The 13,775-nt window shown below is 59.9% G+C and overlaps 2 protein-coding genes across 4 annotated transcripts; one reads left to right on the top strand and one right to left on the bottom strand.

Moving 5' to 3' along the window:
* Positions 1–283: 283 nt before the first annotated feature.
* Positions 284–7,128, bottom strand: CLU (clusterin). 3 transcript variants are annotated; one of them, NM_001396178.1, is made up of 9 exons: positions 7,027–7,128; positions 5,390–5,499; positions 4,304–4,452; positions 4,056–4,226; positions 3,574–3,982; positions 1,898–2,011; positions 1,083–1,309; positions 691–875; positions 284–492 (listed from the first exon to the last, which is right to left on the bottom strand). In NM_001396178.1, the coding sequence occupies exons 2-9, from the start codon at positions 5,472–5,474 to the stop codon at positions 486–488; spliced, it is 1,347 nt and encodes a 448-aa protein (NP_001383107.1). In that variant the 5' UTR covers positions 5,475–5,499; positions 7,027–7,128; the 3' UTR covers positions 284–485. The 3 variants fall into 3 exon arrangements, with proteins under 3 accessions (NP_001383107.1, NP_990231.2, NP_001383106.1); NM_204900.2 differs by lacking the exon at positions 7,027–7,128 and adding an exon at positions 6,676–6,710; NM_001396177.1 differs by lacking the exon at positions 7,027–7,128 and adding an exon at positions 6,680–6,710.
* Positions 7,129–7,208: 80 nt separating this feature from the next.
* Positions 7,209–13,349, top strand: LOC121110417. Its single transcript, XM_046939412.1, has 3 exons — positions 7,209–7,253; positions 9,152–9,186; positions 9,303–13,349. The coding sequence occupies exon 3, from the start codon at positions 9,327–9,329 to the stop codon at positions 11,982–11,984; it is 2,658 nt and encodes an 885-aa protein (XP_046795368.1). The 5' UTR covers positions 7,209–7,253; positions 9,152–9,186; positions 9,303–9,326; the 3' UTR covers positions 11,985–13,349.
* The last annotated feature ends 426 nt before the right edge of the window (positions 13,350–13,775 follow it).

Raw genomic sequence — 13,775 nt, 5'->3', positions numbered from 1 at the left:
TGTTCCCCAACATCCCTGAAGGATGGGAGCACCTATGTGTGCAGCATCTGTGTGCCAGTCCCAAGCAGCCACATTTTGCAGCTGAGCCAGCTGCAACGGGGAACAGAAGGCAGTGAGCCTTGGGGGACCATGCATGGCCTCACAGCAGCTTCACTCCTGCTGTGCTGGCTCTGGGGAGGCCAGCTCCTCACCCCAGCACAGGAACAGGAAACTATCCGTGGTGGCAGCTCTCAGCTTTCTCCCCTTTCGCAACACCCGACGACTCATCCCAGCATTGCACAGCTGCTTTTTCCACAAGGTTTATTTGTGCTGGGGCACAGCCCGAGAAGGCACAGCAGGAGAGCGCAGTCGACGTGGGGGGGGGGGGGGGTTCACTCTACCTTTATTGCCTGCTTCGGGCCCTGGGGAGGGGGGGGCCCAGCAGCGGGAGCGGTGGTGACGGCGTTTGACCCACTGATGTGGGGACGGAGCAGTAGGAGGGACAGCTACTCTCTGCCAGAGGAAGGAAAGCAGGGGGGGGTGAGGCATAACAGCCCCCAGCCTAAGCAGGCTGAGCGCTCAGCCTGGGTTGCTGGAGGGTTTTAATGCTTCGGAGCAGCTCCAGCCTGCTGCGTACACCCATAGACCACACGGACACCCCTAGGGGATGCAGGGGATGGGGAAGTAGGGGACATGGGGGCCAGGACTCACATGGTGTTGTTCTGCTTGAAGTGCTGCAGCGCCTGCTCGGCCACGATCTCCATGAAGCGTGGATCGTCCCAGGAGATGTCCCCAGGCACGGTGAGCGACAGCGGCTCCGAGTCAAAGAGCTGCACCGTCACCTGCGTGTCGGCTGGCGCTGACGGGTCCTCGAGGTTGGGAGTTTTGGAGAACACCTGGAGGGAAGGGGGCACGGAGAGAAGGCTCAGCCCTCCTCGCACCCCCCACGCTGCCCCCCCCCCAGCTCTGGCACCCGGCCCCACGGCCGCTATTGTGCACAGGGGACCGCACAATCGCTTCTTTCTCCCCCTGACCCACTTTCCCTCAGCCACGGAGGGGGGCCCAGAGGCCTTGGCAGAGCCCTGGGGACAATAGGGACGCACCGTGGTGACCTGCAGGAACCCATCGGTGCCCTGCGTGAGGTTGCCCAGGCGTGAGACCCAACCGAACTGACGGTTGAGCTGATCCAGGAGGCTGCTGGTGTTGAGCATCTCGGCCTGGAAGGCGCTGAGGAGGTCATCGTAGCGGCGGGTGAAGCGCTCGGCCAGGCGCAGGGCATCCTCAAACTGCTCCCTCAGCTGGCTCTGCACCGGGTCTGTCTGCGAGCAGTCTGTGGGGCACGGATGGGGGGTCAGGGAGCACTGCAGCACCCCTATCCCCTGCATCCCCTGCACCCCTATCTATCCCACGCATCCCCATCCCCTGCATCCCCCGCACCTCCATCCTCTAAATCCCCATCCGCTGCATCCCCTGCACCTCTATCTCCTGCATCCCCCTTCCCATCTCCTACAGCCCCACCCCCTGTATCCCTACCCCTTGTATCCGCTGCACATCATTCTCCTACATCCCCATCCCCTGCATCCTCTGTGTCCCCATCCCCTGCACCCCCCATCCTCACCTTCTACGTCCCCATCTTTACATCCTCTACATCCCCCCCCTGCATCCCCATCCCTTCTATCCCCTGCATCCCTGCACCCCTTGCATCCCCACTCCCTGCATCCCACCCCCTGTACCCCTATCCCCAACTCCAGCATCCCCTTCATCCCAACCCCTGCATTCCTACTCCCATCCCTTGCATCCCATCCCCTGCACTCCCATCCCCACGCCCCGCATCCCTTCACAGCCCCCTCCCCACCTCACCCCGCACCTCCTCAGCCAGGCACAGCCCCCATCCTGCCCCCTCCTGCCCCCTACCCACCCACAGCCAAGATCTCCCGGCACTTCTCGCACTCATCCCGCATCCGCAGGCAGCCGGCCGAGTTGCGCCGGATCTCACGGCACACCATGCGATCGGTGCTGAAGTTACGGGATTCTGCAGAGAGCAACACGTTAGGGAGCTCCCCACACCCCGCAGCCCAAAATGCGGCCACAGCAAGGACAGCATTGCCCAGTCACATTGCTCTCAGCAGAGACACGGGGACATGGATGGGGGGCTGATGGATGGATGGGGAACCATGGTTGGATGGGGACAACGGGTGGGAGACCAATGGATGGAAGACCGTGGATAAGGGACCAAAGGATGGGTGGGAGACCATGGGTGAATGGGAACGGTGGATAGGGGACCAAAGGATGGATGGGGAACCATGGGTGGATGGGAACAATGGATAGGGGACCAATGGGTGGATGGGGAACCATGGGTGGATGAGAGCAATGGATGGGAGACCGATGGATGGATGGGGGACCATGGATAAGGGACCAATGGGTGGATGGGAGACCATGGGTGGATGGGAACAGTGGATAGGGGACCAATGGATGGATGGGAGACAATGGGTGGATGGCAGCAATGGATGGGAAACTGATGGATGGATGGGGGACCGTGGATGGGGACAATGGGTGGATGGGAACAATGGATAAGGGACCGATGGATGGATGGGAGACCATGGGTGGACGGGAACAGTGGATGGGAGACTGATGGATGGATGGGAGACAATGGATAGGGGACCAATGAATGGAAGGGGGACCATGGATGGGGACAATGGGTGGGGGATCGATGGATAGATGGGAAACCATGGGTGGATGGGAACAATGGATAAGGGACTGATGAATGGATGGGAGATAATGGCTGGATGAGAACAATGGATAGGGGACCAATGGATGGAAAGGGGACCGTGGATGGGGACAATGGGTGGGGACCAATGAATGGATGGGGGACCATGGGTAGGTGGGGACCATGGATAGGGGATCAATGGATGGATGCAAGACCATGGGTGGATGGAAACAATGGATAGGGGACCAACGGATGGGGGGGGAACCATGTTGGGGGGCCATGGGTAAGAAGGGATTGTGGATAGGGGACCAAAGTTTGGATGAGGAACCAATGGATTGGGCAACCATGGGAGGATGGGGACAATGGATAGATGGGGGACACAGATGGGGGACATCCCCTATTCCAGGCCTCGGTCCAACAAGCCCAGATTGCACCACAGGGCTTTTGTGAGCCATTCAAGCACTTTTTTCCAGGGAAGTTTGACTTCACCGACAAACATTTCCTGGCCCCAAACGAGATGTTTTCTGGACCAGAGCACTCTGTGCCAACCACTGTTTTGCAATCAGCCCTGTTCCCAGCTGCCCTGCGTGGAGCCATGGCTCTGGCCCAGCAGACAGTGACGGAGGTGACAACGCAGGGATGGTGACAACATAGGGACAGCCCCAGATGAGCGCATCCAAACCCAACACCAACTCATCCCTTTGGCATCTAGCCCCCCTGAGGTGCAACTACAGGCAAAAACCACCCCGAAACCCATCCCAGTTCTGCTAACGGCAGAACCTAAGGCTCCCAGGTTTCCATGTGGATTCTCCGCTGTCTCGTATTAGGGTTGAGCCCATCCTCCACGCCGACAAGGAAGGGGAACTGTGGTGGCGCTGCGCTCCTACCTGACTCAAAGCCCCCCAGCAGGTGGTCCCAGGCGCCGTGCCCCCCATCCAGCATGCGCTGCGTCATCTCGAAGAGGCGGTGGAAGCCATGCACCGGGTGCTGCAAGAAGGGGTGCAGCTCCCGGGACAGCCTCCTGCGCGGTGGCACCAGGCGGACACGTTGCACGGGTGGGACGAAAGCTTCGCGGAAACCACCGAAGGGCGGCGTTCGGAAGAAGGGGAAGGCAGGCCCGTAGAGCTGCGTGCTGTCCTGGAAGATGTCCTCCACGCCGTCCTCCATCAGCCCAAAGCGCTCCTCCAGGTCCTCGAAGCGCCGCTCCTGCCGCTGCTCCCGATCCAGCAGCGCGTCGATGCGCTCGCCGTTCACCCAGATGGAGAAGGGTGAGGAGCGGTTGAGGAGCTCCTCCAGCTGCCGTGGGATTGGGGTCAGTGCTGAGCCCCAAAGCCCCACCGCCCCCTACGACACCCCCAGCCCAGCTCACCTGGCGGCCCACCAGCCCCGAGCCGCTGTGGCATATCTTGGAGTAGACGCGCATGCAGGTGTGCTTGAGGCAGGGCTTGCACTCCTCCCACAGTGACAGCATCGTCTCGTTGCACACCTCCTGCTTCTCTGCCAGCTGCTTCTCCTTCTCCAAGGCCAGCTTCACTGCCTCCTGCATGGCACAGCATGCACCCCCCCGGATCAGCTCCCTGCAGCCCTGAGCCCCCCAACCCTCCCCACCTCACCCACCTCCTTCCTCCTCTTGGTCTCCTCCAGCGTGTGCAGCATGGCCTGGTGCTCCTTGCTGGTCTTGTCCATCAGTGTCTTCATCTGCTTCACCCCATTGATGGCATTCTCCACTTCAGTGTCAATGTACTTGCTGCCGGCTGCTGAGAGCTCTGTGGGGAGGGTGGGTGGGGGGATGGATGGAAGGGAGGGAGGAGGGGTGGATGGATGGAAGGGAGGGAGGGATGGAGGGATGGAAAGGAGGGAGAAGGGAGGGATGGAAGGGAGGGAGGAGGGAGGGATGGAAGGGAGGGAGGAGGGAGGGAAGGGAGAGAGGGAGGAGGGAGGGATGGAAGTGAGGGAGGAGGGAGGGATGGAAGGGAGGGAGGAGGGAGGGATGGAAGGGAGGGAGGATGGGATGGAAGGGAGGGAGGATGGGATGGAAGGATGGATGGGAGGTAGGGAGAGAGGGAGAATGGATGGATGGAAGGATGAAAGGGAGGGAGGAGGGATGAATGGAAGGGAGGGAAGGAGGGATGGATGGATGGAAGGGAAGGAGGGATGGATGGATGGAAGGGAAGGAGAGAGGAGGGATGGATGGAAGGGAAGGAGAGAGGAGGGATGGATAGATGGAAGGGAGAGAGGATGGAAGGGAGAGAGGATGGAAGGGAGAGAGGATGGAAGGGAGAGAGGATGGAAGGGAGAGTATCTCTGAGCTCACTGCTGCCGAGACGAGCTGAATTTCCCCCAGTGCATGCAAACATTTGCTCACAAAAGTCAAGTTCACAGAACTCCAAAAAAGTGACTTAAAAACCAAACCTTAACCCAGCTGGATGGGGCTGCATCCCCCTGCCCTCTGCAGGCAGTATTTGGGCAGTATCACCCATAGATTCCCCCCCACCCCGCACCCCGCTCAGTAGCCACCTTCATGCATCCGGCCCCAGTGCCACGCTCCCACTCCTCAAGGAAGATGCTGTGCCCCATCCCCACGGGCACAGCGCTCACCCCTCCCCACCGCCAGCAGGGAACGACCCTCCCAAAAGCAACGAGCGCGAGCATCCTTTCCCTGCTCCTCCCCACCCCTCCACCCCAAAGCATACCCCCACTTACGTTTCAGCTCGCTGGGGGGCACGAGGCCTTGCCCCCCCTGGCAGACGAGCCCCAGGCTGAGCAGGGCGAGCAGAGGCAGCGCCATGGTCCCGTCCCAGAGCCGCCTGGACCTGTGTGGGTGAAGGCAGTGAGAGGGATTGGGATCCGGGCACGGGGCCGTGAGTCAGCAGCGGGCACCGGGCCACCGCCGTGGGCACAGCATTGGGTAGGGCTGTGCCAAACTCCGATGCAGCCAAAGAACGGAGCGGGACTTTCTTCTCCTCTTTTTCTTCTCCCCGTGTTCACACGGAGGGGGGGGGGTGGAAGGATATTGGGAAGGGCTGGGGGGGGAGGCAAAGCCTCGATGGGGCTGCCCCCCCAAAAAATCAAGAGCGTTGTGCAATAGCTCAGCTGCAGTGCGTGGCTACTGAATGCCCGAAAATAGAGAGTTGCGCAACTATCAGCTGCGGTGGGGCTCCTGGGAGCCCCGGCCCCTGGGGGGGTCCTGGCCCCGTGCCCCACTGCAGCATCGTTGGTGGGTGCCGCTGCACGGCCCCCATTGCTGCCCCACAATACTGCTGCCCTCCTCCCCCCCCCCCCCCCAAAAAAAAGAGACCTGCTAACACCTCGCCCCCCAAAAATGCTGATCATCCCCCAAAATAACTCCTGCCCTCCCCCCCCACAAAATAACCGATGCCCTCCCATCCTGCCGGGCACACAGCATTGTGGGAAACTCCTGCCTGGTGCATCATATCCCATGGCACGGAGGTGCTGGGGGCAACCAGGAGGGTATAGCTGTGCTCCCATAGTGGGTCCCTATGGAAGGGAAGGGAAGGGAAGGGAAGGGAAGGGAAGGGAAGGGAAGGGAAGGGAAGGGAAGGGAAGGGAAGGGAAGGGAAGGGAAGGGAAGGGAAGGGAAGGGAAGGGAAGGGAAGGGAAGGGAAGGGAAGGGAAGGGAAGGGAAGGGAAGGGAAGGGAAGGGAAGGGAAGGGAAGGGAAGGGAAGGGAAGGGAAGGGAAGGGAAGGGAAGGGAAGGGAAGGGAAGGGAAGGGAAGGGAAGGGAAGGGAAGGGAAGGGAAGGGAAGGGAAGGGAAGGGAAGGGAAGGGAAGGGAAGGGAAGGGAAGGGAAGGGAAGGGAAGGGAAGGGAAGGGAAGGGAAGGGAAGGGAAGGGAAGGGAAGGGAAGGGAAGGGAAGGGAAGGGAAGGGAAGGGAAGGGAAGGGAAGGGAAGGGAAGGGAAGGGAAGGGAAGGGAAGGGAAGGGAAGGGAAGGGAAGGGAAGGGAAGGGAAGGGAAGGGAAGGAATTACCTACGCTCAGTGCCGGCTGCCCCAGGAGCTCCACCGCCCGCCCCCACCCGCCCCCTTTTATCCGCCCCGCCGCCGCGGGTCCGCCCAGCTCCCAGCCCGGAGCTTTCTGGAACCGGCCCCCGCCGGGCACCCCCCCCAACCCCCCCTCCCCCGTATCCGCCGTCTCCCAGACGCTGCGGGGATGGGCGCGGCTTCGCTTTCCATCCAACCCTCCTCCTTCATTGGGGAAACTGAGGCACGCAGTATCACCTCCGCTCCAGGCCGGCACGGGAGGGGAGAGGGATGCCATCATCCTCCCCCCCCCCCCCCCCCCCCCGGCAAAACGAAAGAGAAAGGAAAGAGCAAACAAACCAAAAGCAAAGACAGAATCCCATTGCAAAGAATCCCATGGCGCCGAGCGCAGCCCCCGCAGCGATAAGCGGAGAGGAGCAACGGGAGAACGCAGCCCCCGGGGGGGGGGAGAGGGGTCGGAGCGCAGCGGGGCAGTGGGAGGGGCGGCTGCTGGAGGAGGAGGGGGGGGAGAACGGCCCCGCGGAAGCGGAACGGAGGTGCGGACAGAGCGAGGCTGCGGAAGAGCGGTGCGGGCATCTATGGGGGGTGGGGGTGTATAGGGGTGAGGGGCTGTGTGTGGGTCACTGTACGTGGGGAAGGGGGGGGGTGCGAGGATGTGTGTGGGACACCGCGCATAGGGGGGTGTGGGGGTGCGGGGCTGTGAGTGGGACAGTGCATAGGGGTGCGTGGGGGTGTTTGGCTGTGAGTGGGATGCCGTGTATAGGGGTGTTTGGGGGTGCGGGGCTGTGAATGGGATGCTCGTGTGTGGGTGTGCATGGGGATGCAGGGCTGTGTATGGGACACTGAGTAGGGGGTGTGCATGGGGATGCAGGGCTGTGTATGGGACACTGGATAGGGGTGCATGGGGGTACAGAGCTGTGTATGGGACACTGGCTAGGGGTGCATGGGGGTACAGAGCTGTGTATGGGATACTCGTGAATAGGTGTGCATGGGGGTGCAGGGCTGTGAGTGGGACACTGCGTAGGGAGGTGTGGGGCTGTGTATGGGACACTGCATAGGGGTGCATGGGGATACAGGGCTGTGTATGGGACACTGAGTAGGGGGTGTGTGGGGTGCTGGGCTGTGTATGGGACACTGCATAGGGGTGTTTGGGGTTGCAGGGCTGTGAGTGGGACACTGTGTGTAGGGGATGTGGGGTACTGGGCTGTGTATGGGATACTCTTGAATGGGGGTGCAGGGCTGTGAGTGGAACACTGTGCATAGAGAGGTGTGAGGGTGCAGGGCTGTGTATGGGATGCTCGTGCATGGGTGTGTTTGGGGATGCAGGGCTGTGTATGGGACACTGCATAGGGGTGTTTGGGGTTGTTTGGCTGTGAGTGGGACACTGCATAGGGGTGCATGGGGGTGCAGGGCCGTGAATGGGACACTGTGCATAGGGGTGTGTGGGAGTGTAGGGCTGTGTATGGGATACTCATGTATGGGTGTGCATGGGGATGCAGGGCTGTGAGTGGGACGCTGTGCATAGAGGGGTGTGGGGTTGTGAATGGGACTCTGTACATAGGGTTGTGTGGGGTTGCAGGGCTGTGTATGGGACACTGCTTGGGGGGGTGCAGGGCTGTGTATGGGATGCTCAAGTATTGGTGTGCATGGGGGGACAGGGCTGTGTATGGGACACTGCATAGGGGTGTTTGGGGTTGTTTGGCTGTGAGTGGGACACTGCATAGGAGTGTTTGGGGGTGCAGGGCTGTGTATGGGACACTGTGCATAGGGGTGTTTGGGGGTGCAGGGCTGTGAGTGGGACACTGCATAGGGGTGCACAGGGTTTATGGGATGCTCATACATAGGGTTACATGGGGGTTCATGGGATGTAAGGGACACTCGTGTATGGATGAAGGGCTGTGCATAGGGGGGACACTGTGCAAAGGGTTGCATGGGGGTTCATGGGATGTATGGGACCCTTGTTCATGGGGGTGCAGGGGGGTTTCAGGGTCACAAATGAGACAGTCGTGCATGGGGTGAATGGGGCACTCATGTATAGGGCTGCATGGGGTGTATGGGGCACTCGCGCAGAGGGGTGCATGGGGTTGAGTAGGGCACTTGTGCACTGGTGTGCATAGGGATGCATGGAGGTGCAGGTCTGTGTATGGGACATTTGTACATGAGGTTGCATGGGGTGCATATGGCTGCAGAGCTGCTCATGTATGGGGGTGCATGGGGCTGAACGTGTCACTCATGCATAGGGTGCACTGGAGTGCAGGGTTGCATATGGGATACTTGTTCGTAGGGTCATATAGGGGTGCACAGGTGTTCGTAAGGGTGCAGGGCCATGCATGGGATGCTGTGCATGGGGGTGCAGCAGCTGCGTTTCCTATTTCTGTGTGCTGTGTTCTGTGCTCAAGGTTAACACGGGGGAGGGTTTTGCTATCAGCTCTGCTCTCATAGCAGCTCTGCTCTTCTCCCACAGACCTCAGTGTCAGCTGTGGGAGGAGCAGACGTTGGGTGAGCTGAGCGCTCTGTGGGCAGAAGCACCACCTTCCTCACCCTCCCCTTTCCTCACCCTCCTCCTTTGAGGTGCAGACCCAGAGGCATTTAGTCTCTTTCTGTCAACTTCTGAGCCTCCAGCGCGCATCCGTAGGGTCATGGAGTTCTGGAACAGGAGCATCAGGCCATGGATGGAGGGGTACCATGGGATGATGGAGCACCAGGATGAGCACAAGAATCCATGGGTGAAGGAGTTCCCGTATGTGTGGGCGAGGTACAACATGGACTGTGGGCTGGTGGCCGAGCAGGTGGAGGTGACCGGGGATCCGGTGCCGTACCAAGAAGAGAAATCATTCGTTCCACACGTGGACAGAGTGGTGGCCTCGCTGTTGCGACAGATGCTGGGGGAGGGCATCGTGGTGATGGGCAGTTCGCCCTCCAACAGCCCTCTGCACCTCATCTCCAAGGACAACGGGGAGACGTTGCGGCTGACGCTCAACTTCAAGGCCATCCACAGCGTCACCCCCCGGCAGCCGACGGAATCCCTGGACAGGACGGATGTGGCAAAGGTGCTCAGCCCTCGCAGCCGCTATTTCAGCACCCTTGATCTGTCCTGCGCCTCCTTCGCCATCCCGCTGACGGCCGCCTCCAGGCGCAGGTTTGCCTTCTCCTTCCGAGGGCAGCAGTATCTGTTCACCCGCCTGCCTCCGGGCTTCTACCTCACCAACAGCATCGTGCACCGCCGTGTGGCCTGCATGCTGGCCCAGCTGCCCCCGGAGGACAAAGGCTGGGTGTCTTCTTACGTAGACGATATGATCATCTCTGGGAGAACCCGTGAGGAGACCGAGTCCCGCACCAAGAGGGTTCTGCGGCTGATCCAAAACACTGGTTTTAAAGTCAAACTGTGGAAGGCTCAGCTGGTGCAGCCCGAGGTCGACTACCTGGGGATGAAGCTGTCGGCACGCGGCTGGGAGCTGCAGGCGAGCAAATTGGAGTGCATCGTGAACGCTCCATCACCATCAGACTTGAGAAGCCTCAGCTCGTTGCTGGAGAAGCTGTGCTGTCACCAGGACCACGTAGAGGACTACCAGGAGTTGGTGCGGCCCCTGAAGTCACTGCTGAATGAGGAGAAGTGGCGTTGGGGCCAGGAGCAGCAGCAGGCACTGCGGAGGCTGATAAAGGCCGTTGTGACGGCGCCGGTGTTGCGTTTTGTCGACCGGTCGCAGCCATTCATCATCAGGCCGACGGTGTACAATGAGACGATGGGGGCTGCTCTGCTGCAGGAGGATGAGCAGGGGAGGATTGTCGCCATCCGGTTCAAGTCCTGCGTGCTGAAGGAGCACCAAGTGTCCTATTCGCCCAAGGAGAAGCAGTGCATGGCAGTGGTCAGAGCGGTGCACAAGTTCCAGGATCTCATAGGGACGGCTCCGATCGTCATCCAAATGCCCCATTCCCCTTGGAAGTACCTCCTTCGGGGTGACACCGAGACCTTCTGTTGGCCGATCCCTTGCAAGAAGCAGTGGAACTTGCTTCTGGTCAACGGGGGGAAAAGAATGCCCGCAGCCCCACAGCGTTCGGACGTGCTGGTGCACACCGCACCTCTCCTACACCAGCTGCCATCCGGTGTGCCCCACAGTGATGTTTGGTTCACAGCAGGGCGCAGGGCCTGTGTGGCAGCCTTAGGCTTTGCTGCCACCAACCTGGAGGAGCGCTGGCTGCTGGGGTTGATGCAGCATGGCTCGCCGGCAGACGTGGAGCTGGAGGCCATCAGGGTGCTGATGCAGGAGCACCGGAGCTCCAAGCCTTTGTATGTCTATGCCAACTCCCAAAGCGTGGTGCAAGGGCTGCAGAATAGGGACGTCAAGGACAGAAGGGTGGGAGACATGCAGTTGTGGCAGAGCGTTCTGCAATGGGTGTCGGCCAATCCAGGGGTGCTGCATGTTGGGGACAGCAGGGATGGGGAAGAGCTGAAGTGGAACCGAAAGGTGGTGGAGAGAGCACAGAGCATCCAAGCGTGGGTGTTGTCCTCTCATGGCCAGCGGGTGTGGGAGCCATCCAAGCACGAGAGGCAGGAGATCGTTGCGCTCAGCCATGTGGGGCACGTGGGGGTGACAAAGATGCTGAAAAGGGTCTGGCAGGTGGCGCGCTGGGAAGGGGACCGCGAGCAGGTGGCCCGGTGGGTGCAGTGCTGCAGCTGCACCAGGAGCCCCCCGCAGCCCCAGCGCACGGAGGGGCCGTGGTCACGTCTGCAGCTGGCCCACGTCAAGGACTTACCCCTCTCCTCCAAGGGCTACTCCTCCCTGCTGGTGCTGCTGGATGAGTTCTCGGGGTGGGTGGACGCCTTCCCGATGCGGAAAGGCAACAGGGAGGAGATGGTCACGGAGATGGTCACGCTGCTGCAAGAGCACGTGGTGCAGCGGTTGGGGATGCCATCCTGCATCAGCATGGGGCACTGCGAGCGTTTCCTGCAGGACGCAGTGCAGATGAGTCTGCAGATGGTTGTGGACGTGCAGTTCTTATTACCCAACTGGGTGGAAGCCATCACCACCAGCCTGCAGCGCCTGGCCCAGAGCGCAGGCAAACACTGGGCTGACAGCTTGTCGCTCATCATGGCCGCCCTTAGGGCCATGTGTGTGCGCAGCGCAGTGCTCGGCCCCTACCAGCTCTGCTCCCATCGCCCGCTGGTCCTCAGGCTCAGCCCTGTTGAGGGAGAGGCACCGCCCGACCCCACCGAGTCCCTCCTGCCCTGGCTGGCGCGGCTGCGGGAGGACAGGGCTGAGTACAAGCAGAGGGTGCAGGAGGCCATGGGGGTGTAGAGTGTCACGCTGAGTAGGGCTCAGGGGCTGTAGGATGGTACTACTCCTGTTGTAGAGTCAGAACCATTCAGGTTGGAGAAGACCCCCAAGGTCATCAAGTCCAACCCCAACCCATCCCCACCATGCCCACTGACCTTGTCCTGTGCCATTGATATCCAGACCTGTATCCTTTTCCTGAACCCACAGGGTTTGGAGGCTCCACCAACCTGTACCACTGATATAGAATCATAGAATCATTAAGGTTGCAGAAGATCTCTAAGATCCCCAAGTCCAACCCCGACCCATCCCCACTGTGCCCAATAATTGTTGTGTCCCATGCCATTGGTATCATAGAACCATAGAATGGCCTGGGTTGAAAAGGACCACAATGATCATTCGGTTCCAACCCCCTGCTATGTGCAGGGTCGCCAACCAGCAGACCAGGCTGCCCAGAGCCACATCCAGCCTGGCCTTGAATGCCTCCAGGGATGGGGCATCCACAGCCTCCTTGGGCAACCTGTTCAGTGCGTCACCACCCTCTGGGTGAAAAACTTCCTCCTAATATCCAACCTAAACCTCCCCTGTCTCAGTTTAAAACCATTCCCCCTTGTCCTATCACTGTCCACCCTTGTAAACAGCCGTTCCCCTTCCTGTTTATACGCTCCCTTCAAGTACTGGAAGGCCGCTATGAGGTCTCCCCAGATCCTTCTCTTCTCCAAGCTAAACAAGCCCAGTTAATATCACACATGTCCCTGCCCCAGTCCATAGGATCTGTAGGCTTAGCCACCCCATTGCTTTCATATGGAATCACAGAATCAGGAAGGTTGGAAAAAACCTCCAAGATCATCAAGTCCAACCGTTGGCCCATCACCACCACGCCTGCTAACTGTGTCCCATGCCATTGATATCCATTACCTCAAACCAATATGTTCTGAAGGTTCAGCCACCCCATTCCTTTCCTATAAAATCCCAGAATCACAAAGGTTGGAGAACACGTCAAAGATTACCTAGTCCAACTCCACTCCATCTCCACCACGTCCACAAGTGCTACATCTCCACATTTCTTGACTACCTCTGGGAACAGTGACCCCATCACCTCCCTATTCCAATGCCTGACCATGGAAGAAAGGGAGGAATCCACCAACACAAATGCTCGGGGCCACCAACCTGACCCTGTCCAATGAAGGAGGCATTGCTGGGAGCCCAGCCTGCGCAGTCACCAATGGACAGGGCATGGAAGAGGGAGAGGAACAAGAAGGGGTCGGCTGTGTGTGAAATGGGACCAGATGCTGTTATCTGTTCTGCCTTGTCTTTTTTTCATCTGGGGCCGGTCACTGCAGTCTGCGCTATCTTGTATTTTCTTATTAAAATCTTGTCTAAATCACAGCTGTGCATTCACACTGTCTGTCCCATAAGGGTGCAGTATGAGAACCCCTGTGCATCTGCTGTGTGTGTGTGTGGATAGGTCTGGGGGCAGAGAGGGGTGGGCATCACTGGGGGCAGAGCAAGGGGGGGTACCAGTGCAGGGACTGGGCATCTTTCCCCTCCAGCCATAGGATGGCAATGGTGTGTGCACCCAAAACCACCTCCTGTGACTGAGCTCAGTGCTGGGTAGGGGACATCACCAAGGCACTGTGTGGGACTCACAGCCTTTAGGAAGCGGTAGTGATTGGGCTTGACGTGTTCACCTGTTCCCTCCTCCCCTGACCTGGGAGGGGAGGAAACAGCAGAGAGACCTAAAAATGTTGGAGGGGCTCTAGGAGAAGAGTTGAGACCCCAAAAAGTGGGATGGGGGCATCCAGAAACCGCTCC

The sequence above is a fragment of the Gallus gallus genome, chromosome 3 (assembly GCF_016699485.2).
Source record: "Gallus gallus isolate bGalGal1 chromosome 3, bGalGal1.mat.broiler.GRCg7b, whole genome shotgun sequence".
Taxonomy (NCBI): domain Eukaryota; kingdom Metazoa; phylum Chordata; class Aves; order Galliformes; family Phasianidae; genus Gallus; species Gallus gallus.
This window is presented reverse-complemented; position numbering and strand designations above follow the sequence as displayed.

Coding starts and splice junctions, on each gene's coding strand:
- CLU (NM_001396178.1), bottom strand. CDS start 5,474: ATGGCGCTGCCTCTGCTCGCCCTGCTCAGCCTGGGGCTCGTCTGCCAG. Junction 4,227..4,303: donor AGACCAAGAGGAGGAAGGAG/GTGGGTGAGGTG, acceptor TGTGCCATGCAG/GAGGCAGTGAAGCTGGCCTT. Junction 3,983..4,055: donor CGGGGCTGGTGGGCCGCCAG/GTGAGCTGGGCT, acceptor ATCCCACGGCAG/CTGGAGGAGCTCCTCAACCG.
- LOC121110417 (XM_046939412.1), top strand. CDS start 9,327: ATGGAGTTCTGGAACAGGAGCATCAGGCCATGGATGGAGGGGTACCAT.